At 39.3% G+C, this 16597-nt stretch overlaps 1 protein-coding gene across 1 annotated transcript in view; it reads right to left on the bottom strand.

The window, feature by feature from the left end:
• NEO1 (neogenin 1) overlaps positions 1-16597 on the bottom strand; it is a 150412-nt gene that overhangs the window by 75575 nt on the left and 58240 nt on the right. The window contains exons 5-6 of the mRNA XM_035899461.1: positions 3415-3569; positions 2449-2569 (exon numbers count right to left, since the gene is read on the bottom strand). Coding sequence (XP_035755354.1) covers positions 2449-2569; positions 3415-3569 — 276 coding nt within the window. The remainder of the gene's footprint in view (positions 1-2448; positions 2570-3414; positions 3570-16597) is intronic.

The raw sequence follows: 16597 nt of genomic DNA, 5'->3' as shown, positions 1-16597 counted from the left end.
AACTGGAAATAGTTTGTAAGTAGCCAGATGTTTGCCAATTCCAGTTAGGATGGGGAAAACAGAACGGCAAGGGAAGGGACATGCTGCTAATTGGGATGCAGACCTTTGATGAACACTTAATCACAATTATTTCACTGAAATTACTTTTCGAATTGGCAAAGTAGGTATTTCTCTTCAGCAGGCATAATTTTAAAAAAAGGTTTCTGTATTAACGACTGAAGTGTTCAGAATAGTTTTTGCTCAAATTAGTGTTTTTCATTTTCATATCAAGACGTCCGTTGCGAAAGAAATGCTATCATAGAATCGTAGAATGTTTTGGGTTGGAAGGGACCCCTAGAGGTCATCTAGTTCAACCCCCCTGCAGGAGCAGGGACACCGCTAACTAGATCAGGTTGCTCAGAGCCCCGTCCAACCTGGCCTTGAATGCTTCCAGGGATGGGGCCTATATATGATACCTTCACCCTCCTTCTCCAAATATTGTTTCCTTCTTTGCTGTTCATATATTGTGATAAAATATTAAAATAAGGTATCAAATATCCGTGTTTTCTTCGACTGTGTATGTTATACCAGGTTTCATATATCACAACTAAGACACAGCACAGTCATTTCTAGTTGCACCATTTGCTATGCCACTACTCAGCAACAACAAAAAAAAATAAAATGTACTTTCAGCGATGTACCATGCGGTTATCTCTACTGGTGGGAAACAACAACTAAAATGCATCAGCGTTGTACAGGAAGCGCATTGTTTAAAACACTGCAGGCCATGTAACAGAATTATACGACTTCAGGGGCGTATCTTTACACCCAAAATGAGACTCCATCAATACTGCATCCATAATCCTTTGGCAGCATGCAAAAGAAAAAGGACAGCATTATAAGGCAAAGTCCTTCAGTAAAACAGGACAGGTTGCCAGCATAGAACAGGAAGGAGAAACCACTGCACAAACAACAGGGGAGGGACAGGAAGAAGAGTGAGACCATAGGAACTAAAATAATAACAGTAATAGTAATTTATAAACCACTACTGGGAAACGGGTGAAAGTACAAACTTGGGTAGGGCTTCAAAACCCAAGGACATTAATTATTCAGTATTTTTCAAACGTGGAAAATATGGAATAATGCTTCCGCTTGAAAGATTTGGAAACCACTCAGGTGATTCATGCATATAGCAGAAATAAAATTACTTTTAATAATTTTTCTGGCAACCTGATGACAGTAGGCCATTGCTGGATCCAGACGCCTAACACTCCTCAGAGGTTGAAATCCCACAGCTCTATAATATTAAAGCTACTGAATCCAGTAGAGGGCACCTTTCATTCCCCAAATAATTGTGGACAGTACATGCATCTCTTCCAGCAGCAATGAAACATACCCATATCCAAATGAGAATTCAGAGAAGTTATAAGTGCACAACTACTCTACAAAACAATCAGAAAATGAATGGAAAAATCTCTATGGCATGCTCATGACCGTTTACTCTCTGTATGTTGAACGCCAAAACCAGGTCTAGCAGATTCACATCTGTTAAAATTGCAATTGTGAAGTTACATCATGCCTCTGACCATACACCAGACTGTTTCTCCTAAATCCTTTCCATCCAAATAAAAAAGAAATTAGAATTCTGAAACAATACCCCAACACAAAAGCCCCCAAAAGTACAGAATTCATATTTTCTTGTCTGACCTGTCTCTCCTCTCATCCCCCTTACTATTGGTTTTCTTCCTTGTGCTCTTAGAAATTATTTTTAAGAACTGTGTGACCTGAAAGAACAAAGCAAGCTGACATCTTAGCAATGATATTAGCACTACGTTTTTTTCTGGAAGATAGTAGGTCTTTAATCCTAACAGCAATTATTCTCTTTCAACATCCAAAATATGCAATGCAGGACATTGCAAGAAGGCGAGCACTGTTAGTAATTGCACTGACTGGAGCACTGTAACAAATATTTATCTTAAACTGCAGCTGTAACTCAAAAAATATGTTGCAGTTGCAACTGGTAGAAATGACAAAGCTCACTACTTTTCAAACTAATAGCAGAAAAAAAGCTTCTGACACCGGAATGACTTTGGTGTAAAAGAACTCATTTGCAGTATGCTCCAGAATTGCTTATTTTTCACTTTTGTAATTTCAGCGATTGTTTTCATTTCAGCTACCCTGGTATTTCGCTACAATCTCAGCATGCAACAGTATTTCAGATTCTGGCTACGGTTTATTGTTGCACTAAATATTTTCAACACATTTTCCAAAACATAAGGTGAATCCTAAAGAATTTCTTAATTTCTCCTGAGTAACTTCAAGTGTACAGAAGACGACACTGAACCACTCGTACGATTTCTAAAAAACATCCCAGTCTAGCTGAGTTAGATATAACACTTCACATGGAAAAGGTCCCTTGAAATTGTTCCTCCCCATCTTTTGGCACTATAATGTCATGGTTTATCTTACCGAGGTCAAGTATTATCAGCTGGGCTCCAGCCTGTGCATTTCCAACATCATTTTCTGCAATGCACTGATAGAATCCTTCATCTGATTTCACCAGACCCAAAACTTGCAGATTATGTTCTTTCTAAAGAGTGAAAGAAAAATACAACACTTAAAAATGGGTTGCAATTGCAAAAACAACAGTGTTATTATGGCACATTACTATGACAGGAGAAACTTCTGAACAGTAACATGGAAAAGTGTATCTGGAGTCCCCATCAGATTTCATCTCTTTTGCACTGAATCCTCAAATTATACAGTACCAAAAAGCAGCAGAAGCTCTTACTAATGGTTATCATTTTCTAGCATCACATATCACTGGCAAGTCGTAATATTTCCACAGCCATTTTTACGATATTTTAAGCACTGAATATAACTGCATACCTCCCTGGTCCAATCCTACAACCTCAGGTATACCCAATTACACAACCATTAAGTTCTCAACCATGGCTCAATAATGACTTTCACTACATCTAAAATTTCCCTCTAGAAGTACTGGTGTGCCAAAACTCATGATCCACAACTCAGTTATATTCATATTTAATCTCCTGTTTGAAACTGTGATTTTCATCAATCACAGACAACTGCAGAAAACACAGTCAGTCAGCGTTCACGACCAACTTACGCTGTTGGGTTCAACCAACAAAGTGAGTTTTGTCATTATGTGTGCACCCGTCACATGGAATATATAAGCTATAAAGAAATCAACTCATACAATATAAGCAATATGCCTTAGTGTTTTGGTAAAATGACTGAATTACGGAGCATTCAGGGTTTCAAGAAGCCATTTCTCTTCCAGGCCCCAAACATCACTAGGACAAAAATAGGAAGCTGGTCCTCTAGAAGAACTTAGCTTTCATGTGCATGTGTTAGAGGACTAACAGACAAGCCAACAAGCTTAAAAATCCACAACACGAACAATATACTTACAACAATTTTGAAATAGTCACTTGGGATCACCATGTCTCCATTCTTGACCCATTTCACAGTTGGAGTAGGTTTTCCAGTCACCTCACACTCAAACACAATGTCCATAGATTCGTGAGCATAAATATTTGCAGGCCGCTTCAGAAATTCAGGAGGAACTGCAAATAAAAGGGAAGACAGACAAAAGATGGTGTTAGCACCCACAAAACCACACCAGTTGTGCTCCTACACAAACATACAGTAACACTTGACATGTAGGAATATGGCTTCGGGGACTCTAGCACGAACAGCAGCAATATTGGCAGAAATTTTCAGATCAGGGTTTGATAGAAGTTCTGCGTTACTTCAAAATTACATTTGGGCCAGTTAAACAGCCAGTCATTTTAATATGAAATGACCTCTTGAGAATACACGAAGGAAGAAATCAAGCCAAGATGTATAAATGTAAAGTTAAAAACTATTTTAAAACCAAGAGACAGAGATGCCATTTGGAAAATAATATTCCCGGGGTTGAAGAACACGTTGCAGTCCCTCATTGGCATAGGCGTGTTGCTGCATACTAAAGAGCCCATGGTGAGCAGTGGATTTCAGAGCTCATTCATGTTTCCCTCACCATCTCAAAAGAGTTCATCTGAGCACACCATTTAGGGCTTCATTGTGCAACAGTTTTATGCCCCTTCACAAATAAAGAATCCTGCGGGATAAGCTCCCCGGCAAGACAACTAAAGGTTATACAATAGCTTTCACCCCTTCCTGCAGCAAAGTTTATTAATTTATAAAATGGAAAGATTGTAAGTTAGATTGTAAATTAAAAAGATCAGGCTATGATGAAAATGGCTGTCTAGAACCTTTTCGATAATCTACACCCTGATGCCCCAAAAGTCCATCTGGAGCTCCATAAAACCGCAGAACAGTGGTAGTGCTGTCAGGCTACCTTATACAAGAGCATATCATGATTAGTAACAATTTATTTATTTAGACAAAACTCTGCAGTTGATACAACAGAATTTTTTCAGAGAGCTTTTTGTATTCAGTAGGTAACCAAAAGCTAAAATTATATTTAAAAGGCTTTTTAAAATGAATAGACACAAAACTAAAATGAAACCTTCCTAGGGTACCATTACCTTGTGCTTCTGTGATGAAACTCAGCTGATCAAATAGGCAGTGCTGTATTTATCCAAAGATTTTCTTCTCTGGTTTGTGTAAGCCCAAGAAACACTATGGACAGGGCTACATGCATACCTCTGTATCGTATCGATAATGTCTTACAGATATGTATGACCAAAGACGTGCATTGCACAACACAGTAAACCAGAAAGGTTCTTCATTTAAGACATGGATCAAAAGGCTTTGGCTGCCTTTTTAAATGTCCTGATGTACTCAGAGTAAGATTAAAGATATTTTAAACCCACAAAAAAACCTCAGACAGAGAATTTTTTTGGTAATACAAGCCCCAAAGTGTCCAACGTGCAGACATGTTAAAAATCTTGCGCGAACGAATGTGCCACTACAAAGCATCCAGCTGCTTACGAGGACTCTCGGCTTCTTTAGCTTAGCAGCAGAAAGAAGAGCCATTTGCAGGCCCTTACAATTTTACTATCATCTATTATGAAGAACGTTCACCTATTTATTTGTTTTTACTACACTCGCTGACATAAGGGCAATTTGCTTACTTATGCTGGCAGGTCTGATTGTTCAAGTTCCAGGAAAGTCAAAAGCCGCCTTTTGCCCTTTAATATTTATCAAAGAAAGTCAATATGGAAGGGCTGCAGAGTTTAGGTAAACATTTTACATGCTTCACCTATCAATGGGATTTATTTCATGCTAGGGCATAAGGAAGACTAGATCATGTTTTATTTCTTCCTATGAAATGACTGGAAAGGTTTATAGGTGGATTTAATATTTTTAAAACCAGATCGCTGGAGACAAGCAGCTCTCCAAAAAACCCTCAGGGTTTGGATTACAAATTAGAGAATGTTAACATATGGAAATATTTACTTATAGAATAAGAAGATGGCTCAACTCTCAGATAAGCATGGAAACCTATACCAGAAACAACATAAAGATGTACATATATGTTTGCTGCTCGAAATCTCTCACATGGGAGCAAAAATCTGGATGGGTCTGGGTCCAGTCGCCTACGACTTCAGACGTCCATTTCATATAATCATTTCCATAAATTTACCAAAAAGGCCATAAACTCCACCTTAAAATGGTTTAGGTACTTTTGTACTTGCTTTCTGTATCAGATGGCTGTTACAGCCGCATATAACTCTGACAACTGAAAACTGTCTTCTGAATTTAGTGGCGGCCAAATTGCGATTACTTATTCTTTATGAAAACAGTGCCTTTCATTTTAAATTTGTATTCCTCCCTGGCATTTACCCTTGGCATTTTTATTTATTGTGAGCTGCACTTTTTCTCCACTCCCTTCCCACATCGCAGCCTTTATTTTGGCGGGCTCAACAAGTCACATTTGCATACTCCTGGTGTAACAAGTCGCCAGCACCCTTCTTGCAGACCCTCTATATTTGCTCTAATTTGAAGTAATCTTTGTGGCCTGTATAGTTTCAATTATTTGCACATAATTTCAGTTGTGTCTCACCAGTGACTTGAAAAATGGCATAAATTCAGGGTTATCACTACAGGAAATATTTTGCCCAATTCCTTCTACTACTGGATCTGCCCTTTCCTAGATGCATCATACTGGTGTCAGCCTGCAATAGATCACTGCTCTCTCATCTTTAGCCATTTTTAATTAATGAGTAATTTTGTTCCAGTCTGCCTGATCAATAGTTTATGTTCTCATTTCCTTTCAACCTCTTCCTCCATATGTATACAGACACTCACACACTTCGACTCTTGAAGTCCTTACATAGTTGAGAAAAGGGAACAGAAAAATCAGAAACTTTGAAAAGTTTTCACTGCATTCTTTACAGGCGAACACTGAATTCCTTAGCCATATATTAAGCTTATTTCAGGAATCCTAATAAACACAATCCAATAATATGTGTTGTCAACAGCACAAAACTTGTGTAAAAAAATTCATCTGATGACCTCAGAAAACATGCGAATTGCTGTACTGAGTAGCTGCACCATAAAACTCAAGGATGAGAAAAGGGATATGTAAGAGAAGTTCAATAAAATGATGAGTGGCTCAACACAAAAAACAGCTGCTCTGGGTTCAGCCTCTGCCATAGTTAGTTACTTTATCAGAAGAAGCATTATGATACAATTTACCTTTCATTAAACCCCATTTTTATCCAGTTTTCCATTTACTTCTATGTGGTCAATGGTTATCCCTTTCAAAAGCATATTTTTACGTCGGAACCGATGAGCATAAACATCACAGAGGAGGCACATCAGATCTTCCCTCAATAAGAGAAGCACCAGAAGGAACAAGTCCCTGCTCCCCAGTGCACACACATCATCTGCCCAGCACAGGCTGTATGATGGGAGGAACCTATCACAAAGTCTCGGAGACAGATGTCTCTAGCAGCATTCCACAGATTTTCCTCTTTGAACAAGTTACCAACAGTTCAGGCTTCCCTCAACATCCACCTACTGGGTAAGAGATTCCATGATTCCTAGCAGAAAATACGTAGCTTTTTAAAAGCAAACCAAAAATTGAAGCAGAGAAGAACAAACAGTAGTAGTTTGGGAATGGCCATCACTCATTGGAAAGGCTGAGAGACGAGTGGAGGGGGGGCAGGGGAGAGGAGCCCAGAAGGGAGCTGCTGGACCACCACATCTGAAACAAAATCAGCATAAAGTGAAGTTCCGGGATTATTTCTGTTTCTTCCACTAATGTTTAACTTGTTATGAAGGCATTTGGAAAGTATTCAAGTATCTTTAGCAACTGATAGCACTTTTAACTTGGGGCATCATCCACAGGCAGGCATTACTACTGAAACGTAAGATTCAGTATTTTTTTGCCACAAAATTGAAAGTTGAACTAGATATCCTATTACCTTCTCCCAAATGTTTTTTATTTAGGAGATAAGAATTTGAAACACATTATTCTTTCGAAGTGACTTTGCTTTTCTGGCTTACGGAGCAAATGCCAACCTGCTTACAAAGGGATAATAATAAGAGAAGTGCTCTTTATTATCACTTACTTTCTGGTTAATGAATTAAAAAATGCTTTTAAAATACACTTTTCTAGTTTAGCTATGTCAATGTTTAGCACTCACACAGATTAACACAATGCGAGTACAGATGCTTGTGGTAGAGAAGTTAAATTGATAACCAGAGAGCAAATCAGTCAATTACCATATAAAATAAGATTTGTAATGGAAGATTATGTGTTCCATTGCCAAACAGACAATTAAACTTCAAAGACTTGGCAGCTCAGCCCACTCTTCTGCCCCTCTTAATGGTAGCACGCAAATAACTATTTAAATTGCAAGACACTTACACAGAATTCCACATGCACTGTAGTACCCTTAGAGAGTACCTATCTGAGAGTATCTTCCACCCTTCCGCAGATTTAAAAGACAAAATATTTTGATTGCAACAGTCATCAAGAAAAGAAAAAGAAAAAAAAAACAATCTACATCAGCAGTTGATTCAAACTTCTAAGCTAAATCCCAGGAAAGGTGAAATATTTGAAAAATAACAGGCTTTTTAAGCCAACAGCTGTATGATGGGGGGGGCAGAGCTGAGAAACTACACTTACGCAAAAGGAATTGCACCCAACTTGAGGTGGAAACAGGACTGGATGCTGGGCGTGAATCCCATTTCATAAATACAGGTTATCAGAAGGAAATGGAAACAAATTGCCCCAACTCTCTGCTCCTCCATCTCTTCGGGGGTAAGAGTGGTGAAAGGCAACATGCGGCCATGCCGGGCTGAAACTTCACCTGATTGATCCCTGTGCATGACAAGCATGACCCAGCACAGTGAATTCACAAAGAAAAACATTGGCTTAGGATCCACATTGTCCACACGTTGGTTTTTAAATGCTCAAGGATTAAAAACCTTTGAATAGCTACAAGGAGAGTATTAAAGCAGCATCATTTATACTGAACTTTACACGACTGTTTCTTCAAATGTCTTTTCAGTGGTCAGTAGTTCTTGCCTCTTCTCTCTCATTAAGACAGAAATCTTGTGGCCTTCAGGGGCGTAGTTGAAAGATCTATTCAGTTCAACCATCTGTACTGCTTCAACTGAGAGAGAAATTAATTACATTCAGACCTCCTCTCTGTCTCTTGAATATACCCTTCCTTTCAGTCTTACAATCACTGACGTAAGAACAAAGGTTTCTAGTTTCACAATCCTCAATTCAAGCTGAGCTATAACTACACAAGAAAAGGAAAAATTCAAGGTCTGCACAATTAATTAATCGGAACTTTCAACTTTCTTAGTTACAGGCGCAATAAACTTTCTACAATAACCGAATCAAAATGCTGCTATTCCAGATAAAATCTCATTTTAATGCATGTTAACCCTTCCCAAAAGTCAAAGCCCCTCCATATTGCTCCCCAGAAGGAGGCAGAAAACCCCAATGGTGGCAAAGCTGTGACTCCTGATAATCAGACTTGAGCAACAAAGAAAACCTAGCAGAGGCAGAGAAGTGATCTCAAGCAAGCAGGCCATTTATGTCATCATAATAAGAAAAAAATATAACATTCTAAAATACGTTTTTAAAAAGTATCCGAAAATAAATTAAGCATTAGATGTCTAGTACTCCTCAAAGGACAGGCAGCTGCACCATTATCTCACTTCCCAATATATTTACAACACTGTCTGTCGCACATGAAGCATGGAAGAAGAGTCTCATTTCGATGCAACAGAAATACAGATCGCAGACTTTGAAAATACTTACTCTCTTTTTAAAAAGCATTAATAAATGTGCTGTTGGTCCAAGGACAGCATCAGACAAAGACACCATACACATGGTCAACTGGGATGGCAGGGTTAGGTTAACGGTTGGACTTGATGATCTTAAAGGTCTTTTCCAACCTAGATGATTCTATGATTCTATGAACTGTAAAAGGCAGGTATCATCTCTACTACAGCCTTTTGCTGTTTCCCCACATCCTCTATCACCTTCCTCAGTCCGTGCAGATGAATTACTTGCCTTGCTCCTATCAATTCACTGAATTCCTGCCAACATGACTTCTGTTAACTCTAAGTCCCTTGAGAGCTATGTGACTATATAAGCATGCCATACATATAACATGTGGACTCACAGCACAGGTGCAACACCCACTTTGCGTTTGAGCCACTTGCAACAAGCAACTTGAAGCAAAACCCCAGACCTCGCTCAGCATCGCAGTAACACAAACTGACAAGATAACTCATACCAGGACTAAGTTCCCTGATTAAGTATGACATGTATGTTTTGTCACCTGCTGTTTGCTATAGCGTGAACGAAGAACATGCATTAACCCCACTGCAGGACTATTGCCTTTGCATGCTGATGCAGCATAACAACTTCTCCAAGAGCCTAAGGCAGCCGAAGGACTGAATTGCAACAACTGAATTTCCAAATAGAAATTGTCAAGGACAAGACTGAAGTTGCCATTTCTGCTTCCTCAGCCACCTACAAATGCTTCAATCCCCCAAAATCAGGAGCATGTTTTCTGAAGTCACACAGCTAAATCATACTTCTCATCAACATCTCTTTATCCTCTTCCATTTACACTTTTGTCCATGACTGATACAGCGCTATCAATCAAGGCTTACCATTCAAATACAAAAGCAATTTCTGAATCCAGAAGTTCTCGCATACTCCAAATAGCAGATATAAAAACTAAGTAGACTGGGTAATTTTTTCACAATGTGTCTCTGATCAGTCACAGCTTAAGCACTCATGGTCAAATGACTTCCATTTTATAACTACATTTCTGGTGTATGCTCCAGGTAGACCCCCAATCTGGTATTTCAGTTAAACAATCAGGATTACCAATAGTACTTAAACTGGGCATTTTACTATAAAAAAAATGTTTCGTATCAGCCTAAAACAGTAGGCCCTGAGGAATTCGATCTTCTCCTCCAGGGAGAACAAGATATCCCATTAGGGTATGTTACAAACCTTTTCAGATCCCCCTGTTAATCCATTCAATCACACCTTGAATCAGTATTAACGTAGCCAGTGCTACCACTGCAACCCTCCAGACATTCTCCAAACCCACCTGTCAAGTGACAAACCTTCCTATTTCACTAAGATGTTTGATAGGTTTTAAACATCTTTGAACCTTTTTTTCCTAAATTTGCCAGGCTGGAGGGTGTTTTAGTGGATAGTTCCATCGCCAAATCAGACCACAGGACCCCATTTCATTGTGTGGGATAGGTTTGCTTTTCAGCACTAACCCCAGACAAGACTGCATTACACGCAGTGTGCATTTTATTTAAAGTAATAGCAATCTCCTTGGTCAGTTCGCTGAAAGCAACTCATTTCTGTCAGCCAGCTGGCATGACACAGGGCAGACTGATGAAAATGTTTTCAATTATTTGTATTATCAGAGTACTTGAGAGCACCCACAGAGCAGACCCACCACATTAAAAACAAGCGCAAAGTGTTCAAGTATCACGAGGCAAACAATGAGATTAAACACATTCAGGATAAATTACAACCTGAAACAATTAAAGTGGTCAAACATCTCAGTTATGTCTTATATTCACCTACGTCTACGAAAATATTTTCTGTTTCATAGTATCGAAGCGTAATTACAAACTAGCTAGCAAGCCTATTGGCCTTCTAAATACGTTTTTTTTCCAAAACCTTGATTCTGCTCCAAAATACATTCTTCACTTCCTGCCATTCCAACCAAAACACCAATAAAGTACAGATCCATGTTTGACAGTGGAAGTTTTTATTATCTTTCAATTCTATATTATAGTTGGACAAATTAGCTGGTTTTCTGTATCCTAAAAAAAGGGGGAAATTACATTTTAAAATAGAAATAGGCAATTATAATGTTCTTTCTTAAAAATGGCAAAGGTACACAGATAAGTACTAGGGAGGGGAAAAAAAAAAATTAAAAACCAAAACTATGTTGCAGGGAAGTCAAAAGTCTTCCCAACCACTGAGCAGGGCTGTCACATCCTTAAAACACACTTAATATGCAGCCGGAAAATTTGCACAGCAAACAAAAGCTGACAAAATGGATTTTTTTTAGAGAAATGTCCACAGAAAACTGTCAAATGAATATTTAAAAGAAAAAAAAAAAATCACTGTACCAAGACACATAAAGGTGATAGAAATGTAAACTAGTACACGCACAGCATTTTTTATTGTGCAAAACCCAACGTTCCAGTTTATGAAGAGAAACTGCAGACGAAAGTTTCTGTGTCACTGTATTATTTTTCTTACCTATTAAGATAATGACTGGATGGGTCTGTTTTTAACAAGTTAACAATTGATGGGTTTTTACATTTTAGAAAATTAAAGCTAACATGTGGCATCCTGACCAGTATGAATTCCTCCCCAGTTCTTTACCAGACGAAGCAAAGGAAGAGGGACTACTTTTATGGTCTGATAACAGCATCTCTGGTAGGCTACGTTAGACTAATTAGACTCGGCTCATCAGCTGAAAAAGCACAAACGAGCATTCCATGTTCTTCCATAGTTTTGCTCACTGGCCTGCCTGGTGCTTTACAGCCTCCTCCACAAACCCTGGAGCATCTGGTATGGGCAGGTATGATTTCAGGGAGGGGACAAGGGCAGGCAATGGCCAAATTGCCTTTGAGCACCAACGTGTTACGTTTACAGTGAAAAGTTTTAATCCACAAATTGCTAAAGTAGAACTTATTCTTCATAGACCAGCCCTCAAATAAACATTTCAGACGCAGAAACTAAGGAAGGGGAAAAGAGGAGAAAAAAAAAAAAAAAAAAAGAAAAAAGACGACATTCAATGATATTATATTACAACTACCAAGAAACCAGGTAAGGATGAATAGTACTGTACAATAATAAAGTAAAATTATAGATCAATTAGAAAGGTAGACTAAAATGTCAGGATATAATTCAGTAAATCTGCATTTATTTTTCAGGGAGAAATCATGAACTGTACATTTATGGCATAGGAAGTGATAGCATTAAACTTTGCTGAAAACTGTCTGAGCAAAAAAAGACTTTATTAGAGATCACAAATACAACCACAAATGAAACATGACTCCCAGTATTGTACTGGTATGAAAAGAAGCGATCATACAAGGAGTTTTAAGCAGCAGCTCCTGTGACTCCTCTTCCATCCACCACGCACTAATGCCTTGGCTGAGCATGTTATTTGAGCACCACATTTCAAGGAAGACATGAACTCTGATTTACAAGAAAGCACTGAAAATGACCAATGACTCAGAAAATTGGCTCCCGAAGAAAAATGGAAGTCCGGGATTAAGTTATTTGAGCAAAGGCAAGGTTAAGCAGTCATGCAATCGGACACCACAAGCAGGTAAGAGAGCTTAATACATAAATACAGCAACAGAAAGAAAAATCATGTGTGTGCTTATATATTTATGTATCATTCTTGCTCAGGGAGAAGTCCTACACAGGCGTAGCATCTAGGTTCTTGCCCTGTTCTAAAAAAGACAATACTCACTCAATTAATTGCTCACTCTTCTACTTTGGGGTGAAACTGCATTCTCCTTTTCAGTACGAGCTTTAGTAAAATCAAAAAACCTGTCTTTTAAACCAACCATTATGAACTTCTAAATATACAGGACTCAACATATTCAGCAAACACTCTCATTGAAAGCCATGAGCTGTTAGCTTGGCACAGGGATTTGGACTGCACACAGCTAGAGGTCACATACACACACCTACAAATGGAACTGTCTGGGAAGTTTTCCAGGTGCAGAAACACACAGCAAGTTCTCTGAGCATCCTATATACTCACAGTATTTAAATTTTCCACTTGCGGGGTGCCTCAGCCATTGCAGTCCAATTCTGCAGCCCATGTTGGCATTGAACCTTTGGCAAGATTGCAACATCATCCATGCTTCCTTTAATCCTAGCTATGCAAAGGTAAGCATAAAACCTGCCTGTTATTGTCAGACGATCTGTTCAGCAAAGTGTTTGGAGAAACTATCTTACCCTAACCAGCATCTGCTGAGACGGAGCGTCCGCTCTGCCCCGCTTTCACAGTAACCATACCCCGATAACCGGCCAACACAGGTTGCTTATCAGAAGGACACATCCAAGAACATAAAAACACAGTGAGGCTTGCACAGTGCCACACGGCAGCTGACTGCAAGCATCAAGAAAAGAAAATAAGAAAAGTAAAGCATAAGAGCAATACATCTCCATATATTGTCCCAGCGTTGAGCAATCCTGGACAAGGGATTTCCTGAGAAAGAGGAGATACCCTTGTGTTTACTAGTCCTGGTTAAATTTTGCTTTCTGGATCCTTCAGCAGCCCTAATGCTCACAGCAGTAAGTTCCATGCAACCATTTTTTGCATGCCTGAGTCAATTAACCACATGATGTCTCCTGGTTGTTGCAACTGAAGAGAAACAAGCACCCACTTCCTATTTGCTTTCCCCATGGCACTTGTGATTTTACAGAAAAGAACAGTTTTCGACGTTCCATGTATCTTTGATCATCCTTATTACAGTCTCTACCTTCTCTGGCTTTACTACCTTTAAGGGCTTTGCTACACTTAAGAGGGGAGGGACCAAGAACTGCTCACAGCATTCGATATATAGGACCATCACAGATTTATTAGACAGTGCCATAATGATTCTTCTGTTTAGGTGCCTATTCCTTTCCTAACACTTCCTAACGTTTAATCTGTTTTTTAAGCTCTTACATTTTCCAAAGACCTATAAATTGCAACTCCAGTATTTTATGCCTGTGCAAAACCCAGCAGTTCAGAGACCACCGCTATATCAATTTATAGAACTATGTTAACTGTATAGACCACGTTAGAGTGCATTGAATTTCACCTGCTGTTCCATTGCTTAATTGTTTCTTACACAACAAGGTGTTTCTGCAGCTCCTTGCAGTCATCATGCATTCTCACAACCCCAATCACCGCAGAAGCAACAGCACAGTTGTCACCTTACAATCCCCTTTTCCAGAGAGCTTACAAAAATGCTGAACAGTGCCAAGGCAGCACTGATGAAACAAACTCCTTCATCCCACTTTTCTATCTGTTAAACAACTTATTTATTCTCTTTTATCTATGCAAGGTCATTCCCTCTGACTCCGGAGCACCGCCACTCGAGACTATGAGTGAGAGCTGCTGTTAGAAGCACTCTGGAAATGGGAGAGCCCCCCAACATCTCAGCAAATCCTGCAAAAGGTTCTCAATAGGAAGATGTGGCTCTTTCCCCACAAAATACACACAAATAGATCCAATACATGATACTTCCCATGAGTCTAACGACACTACATTTTATTGTAATCTTTGTCAATTTAACTGGTCCAGACATCATATTAACTCACCCAGTTTCTCAGATTGTCCCCGAAAGACTTTTAAAAAACCTCACATCACATTGACCAAATATCTTTAGTCTGGGTTTTTTGGGTTTTTTTTTTGTTTGTTTGTTTGTGGGTTTTTTTTTGTTTGTTTTTTGGTTTGGTTTTTTTTTTTTTTCCCCTTTTTCGCGTTTTTGTGGTAGGTTACACACAACACTTGTGTTTTTTGGTTTGGTTTTTTTTTTTTTTAGCCTGATTAGCCAGTTTAGGTGGTAGGTTACACAGCACACTTGGTAACTCTGGATTTCACACTTAAACTCCTTGAGAAATTTTGACCATCTGGTCCTGATGATTTCTTGCTGTTTACTTTATGGATTTGTTCTGAATACGTTTTACTAGCTCTAATTTCAGGTAGTGTGCTTGCCCCCCAAGCTCCCTCTATTAAAAATATGTGTATATAAAAAACAAACAAACAAAAAAGCTTCGAATTCTGCAGAGAACATGGATATCAAGAATTCACTTTTCTGCTTCAGGCCATCTTATCAACCCTTTCTCTTTATGTTCAATCATCCGTTGACCCTATGCTTTCTATGGCAGGCTCCTATCTCTGACAGACTTGGAAAAAAAATATTAGAAGATTTTTATGTTATTAGTAAATGATTGAAAGTTTTGTATTATTTTACTTGCATATAAACATAAGCAAAATCATCTTCTTTACCTTGCTGTTAGGAGATTTCTGGTGGGGTTTTGGGGTGGGTTTTTAGACAGGCATTAGGGATTCACTGTCAGCCTCACACAGCTCCTTAAACAAACTTGCCAGGTATTTAACCTATTTGGCTGTGCCTTTTCATTTTGTTTTTAGTAAGTTTCCTCGACATTATGTAGATCACCCTTCTATAAGACTAAATGCTGCTGGTGATGATCAATCCCACCACCCTGGAGAGGCAATTAGTTGTACAGCCTTAATACCGTGGTTTTCAAATTCAAATCTGGAATCTCAGTTTAAAGAGATTCTGTGTTAAAGATTTCAAACATACCCAGTGTATCACCACCTTCATGAAAACAAGGCATTACATCTCCTCTCATCTGTGTGAACATCTGGCATTTGGACAGAAATTGATCAGGTTATGGGAGGAAGAATGAACACCCAGCAACACAATGCTTCTAAGCCCAACTTACTAAGAAGACGAAGCAAGAGAGGGGCTGCGACTGGAAAACGTCCACACTCATGCACATCACCCACCCCAACCCACCCCTGTACCACCCTGGTGAGCAGGTGCAGCAGAGCCGATGGGAAGCCCAAATCTCTCTGATCAGTCTGTCTTGGGTTCTTCAGCAGCAGCTCAGCTCCAACACACAGGGGTTCCTCCTCAGGCACTCTGCTCCTATGTAACACCTTCCCAGGCTCAACTGTATTTGGGAGATGTCTCAGTTCACAAGACATGCATGGAAGTGCAAATGAAACTCTTCCCCCAACATGGCCTATTACTTACTTGGTCTGCTTAATGAACTGAGCTTGGGGTCATAGAATCATAGAATGTTTTGGGTTGGAAGGGACACCTAGAGGTCATCTAGTCCAACCCCCCTGCAGGGAGCAGGGACACCGCTAACTAGATCAGGGTGCTCAGAGCCCCATCCAACCTGGCCTTGAATGCTTCCAGGGATGGGGCCTCCGCCACCTCTCTGGGCAACCCCTGCCAGGGTTTCACCACCCTCATTGTAAAGAATTTCTTCCTTAGATCCAGTCTAAACCTACCCTGTTTTAGTTTCAAATCATTACCCCTTGTCCTGTCACAGCTGGCCCTACTAAAAAGACTG

This window comes from Egretta garzetta, unplaced genomic scaffold (genome assembly GCF_000687185.1).
Source record: "Egretta garzetta isolate BGI_Z169 unplaced genomic scaffold, ASM68718v1 scaffold287, whole genome shotgun sequence".
Taxonomy (NCBI): Eukaryota; Metazoa; Chordata; class Aves; order Pelecaniformes; family Ardeidae; genus Egretta; species Egretta garzetta.
This window is presented reverse-complemented; position numbering and strand designations above follow the sequence as displayed.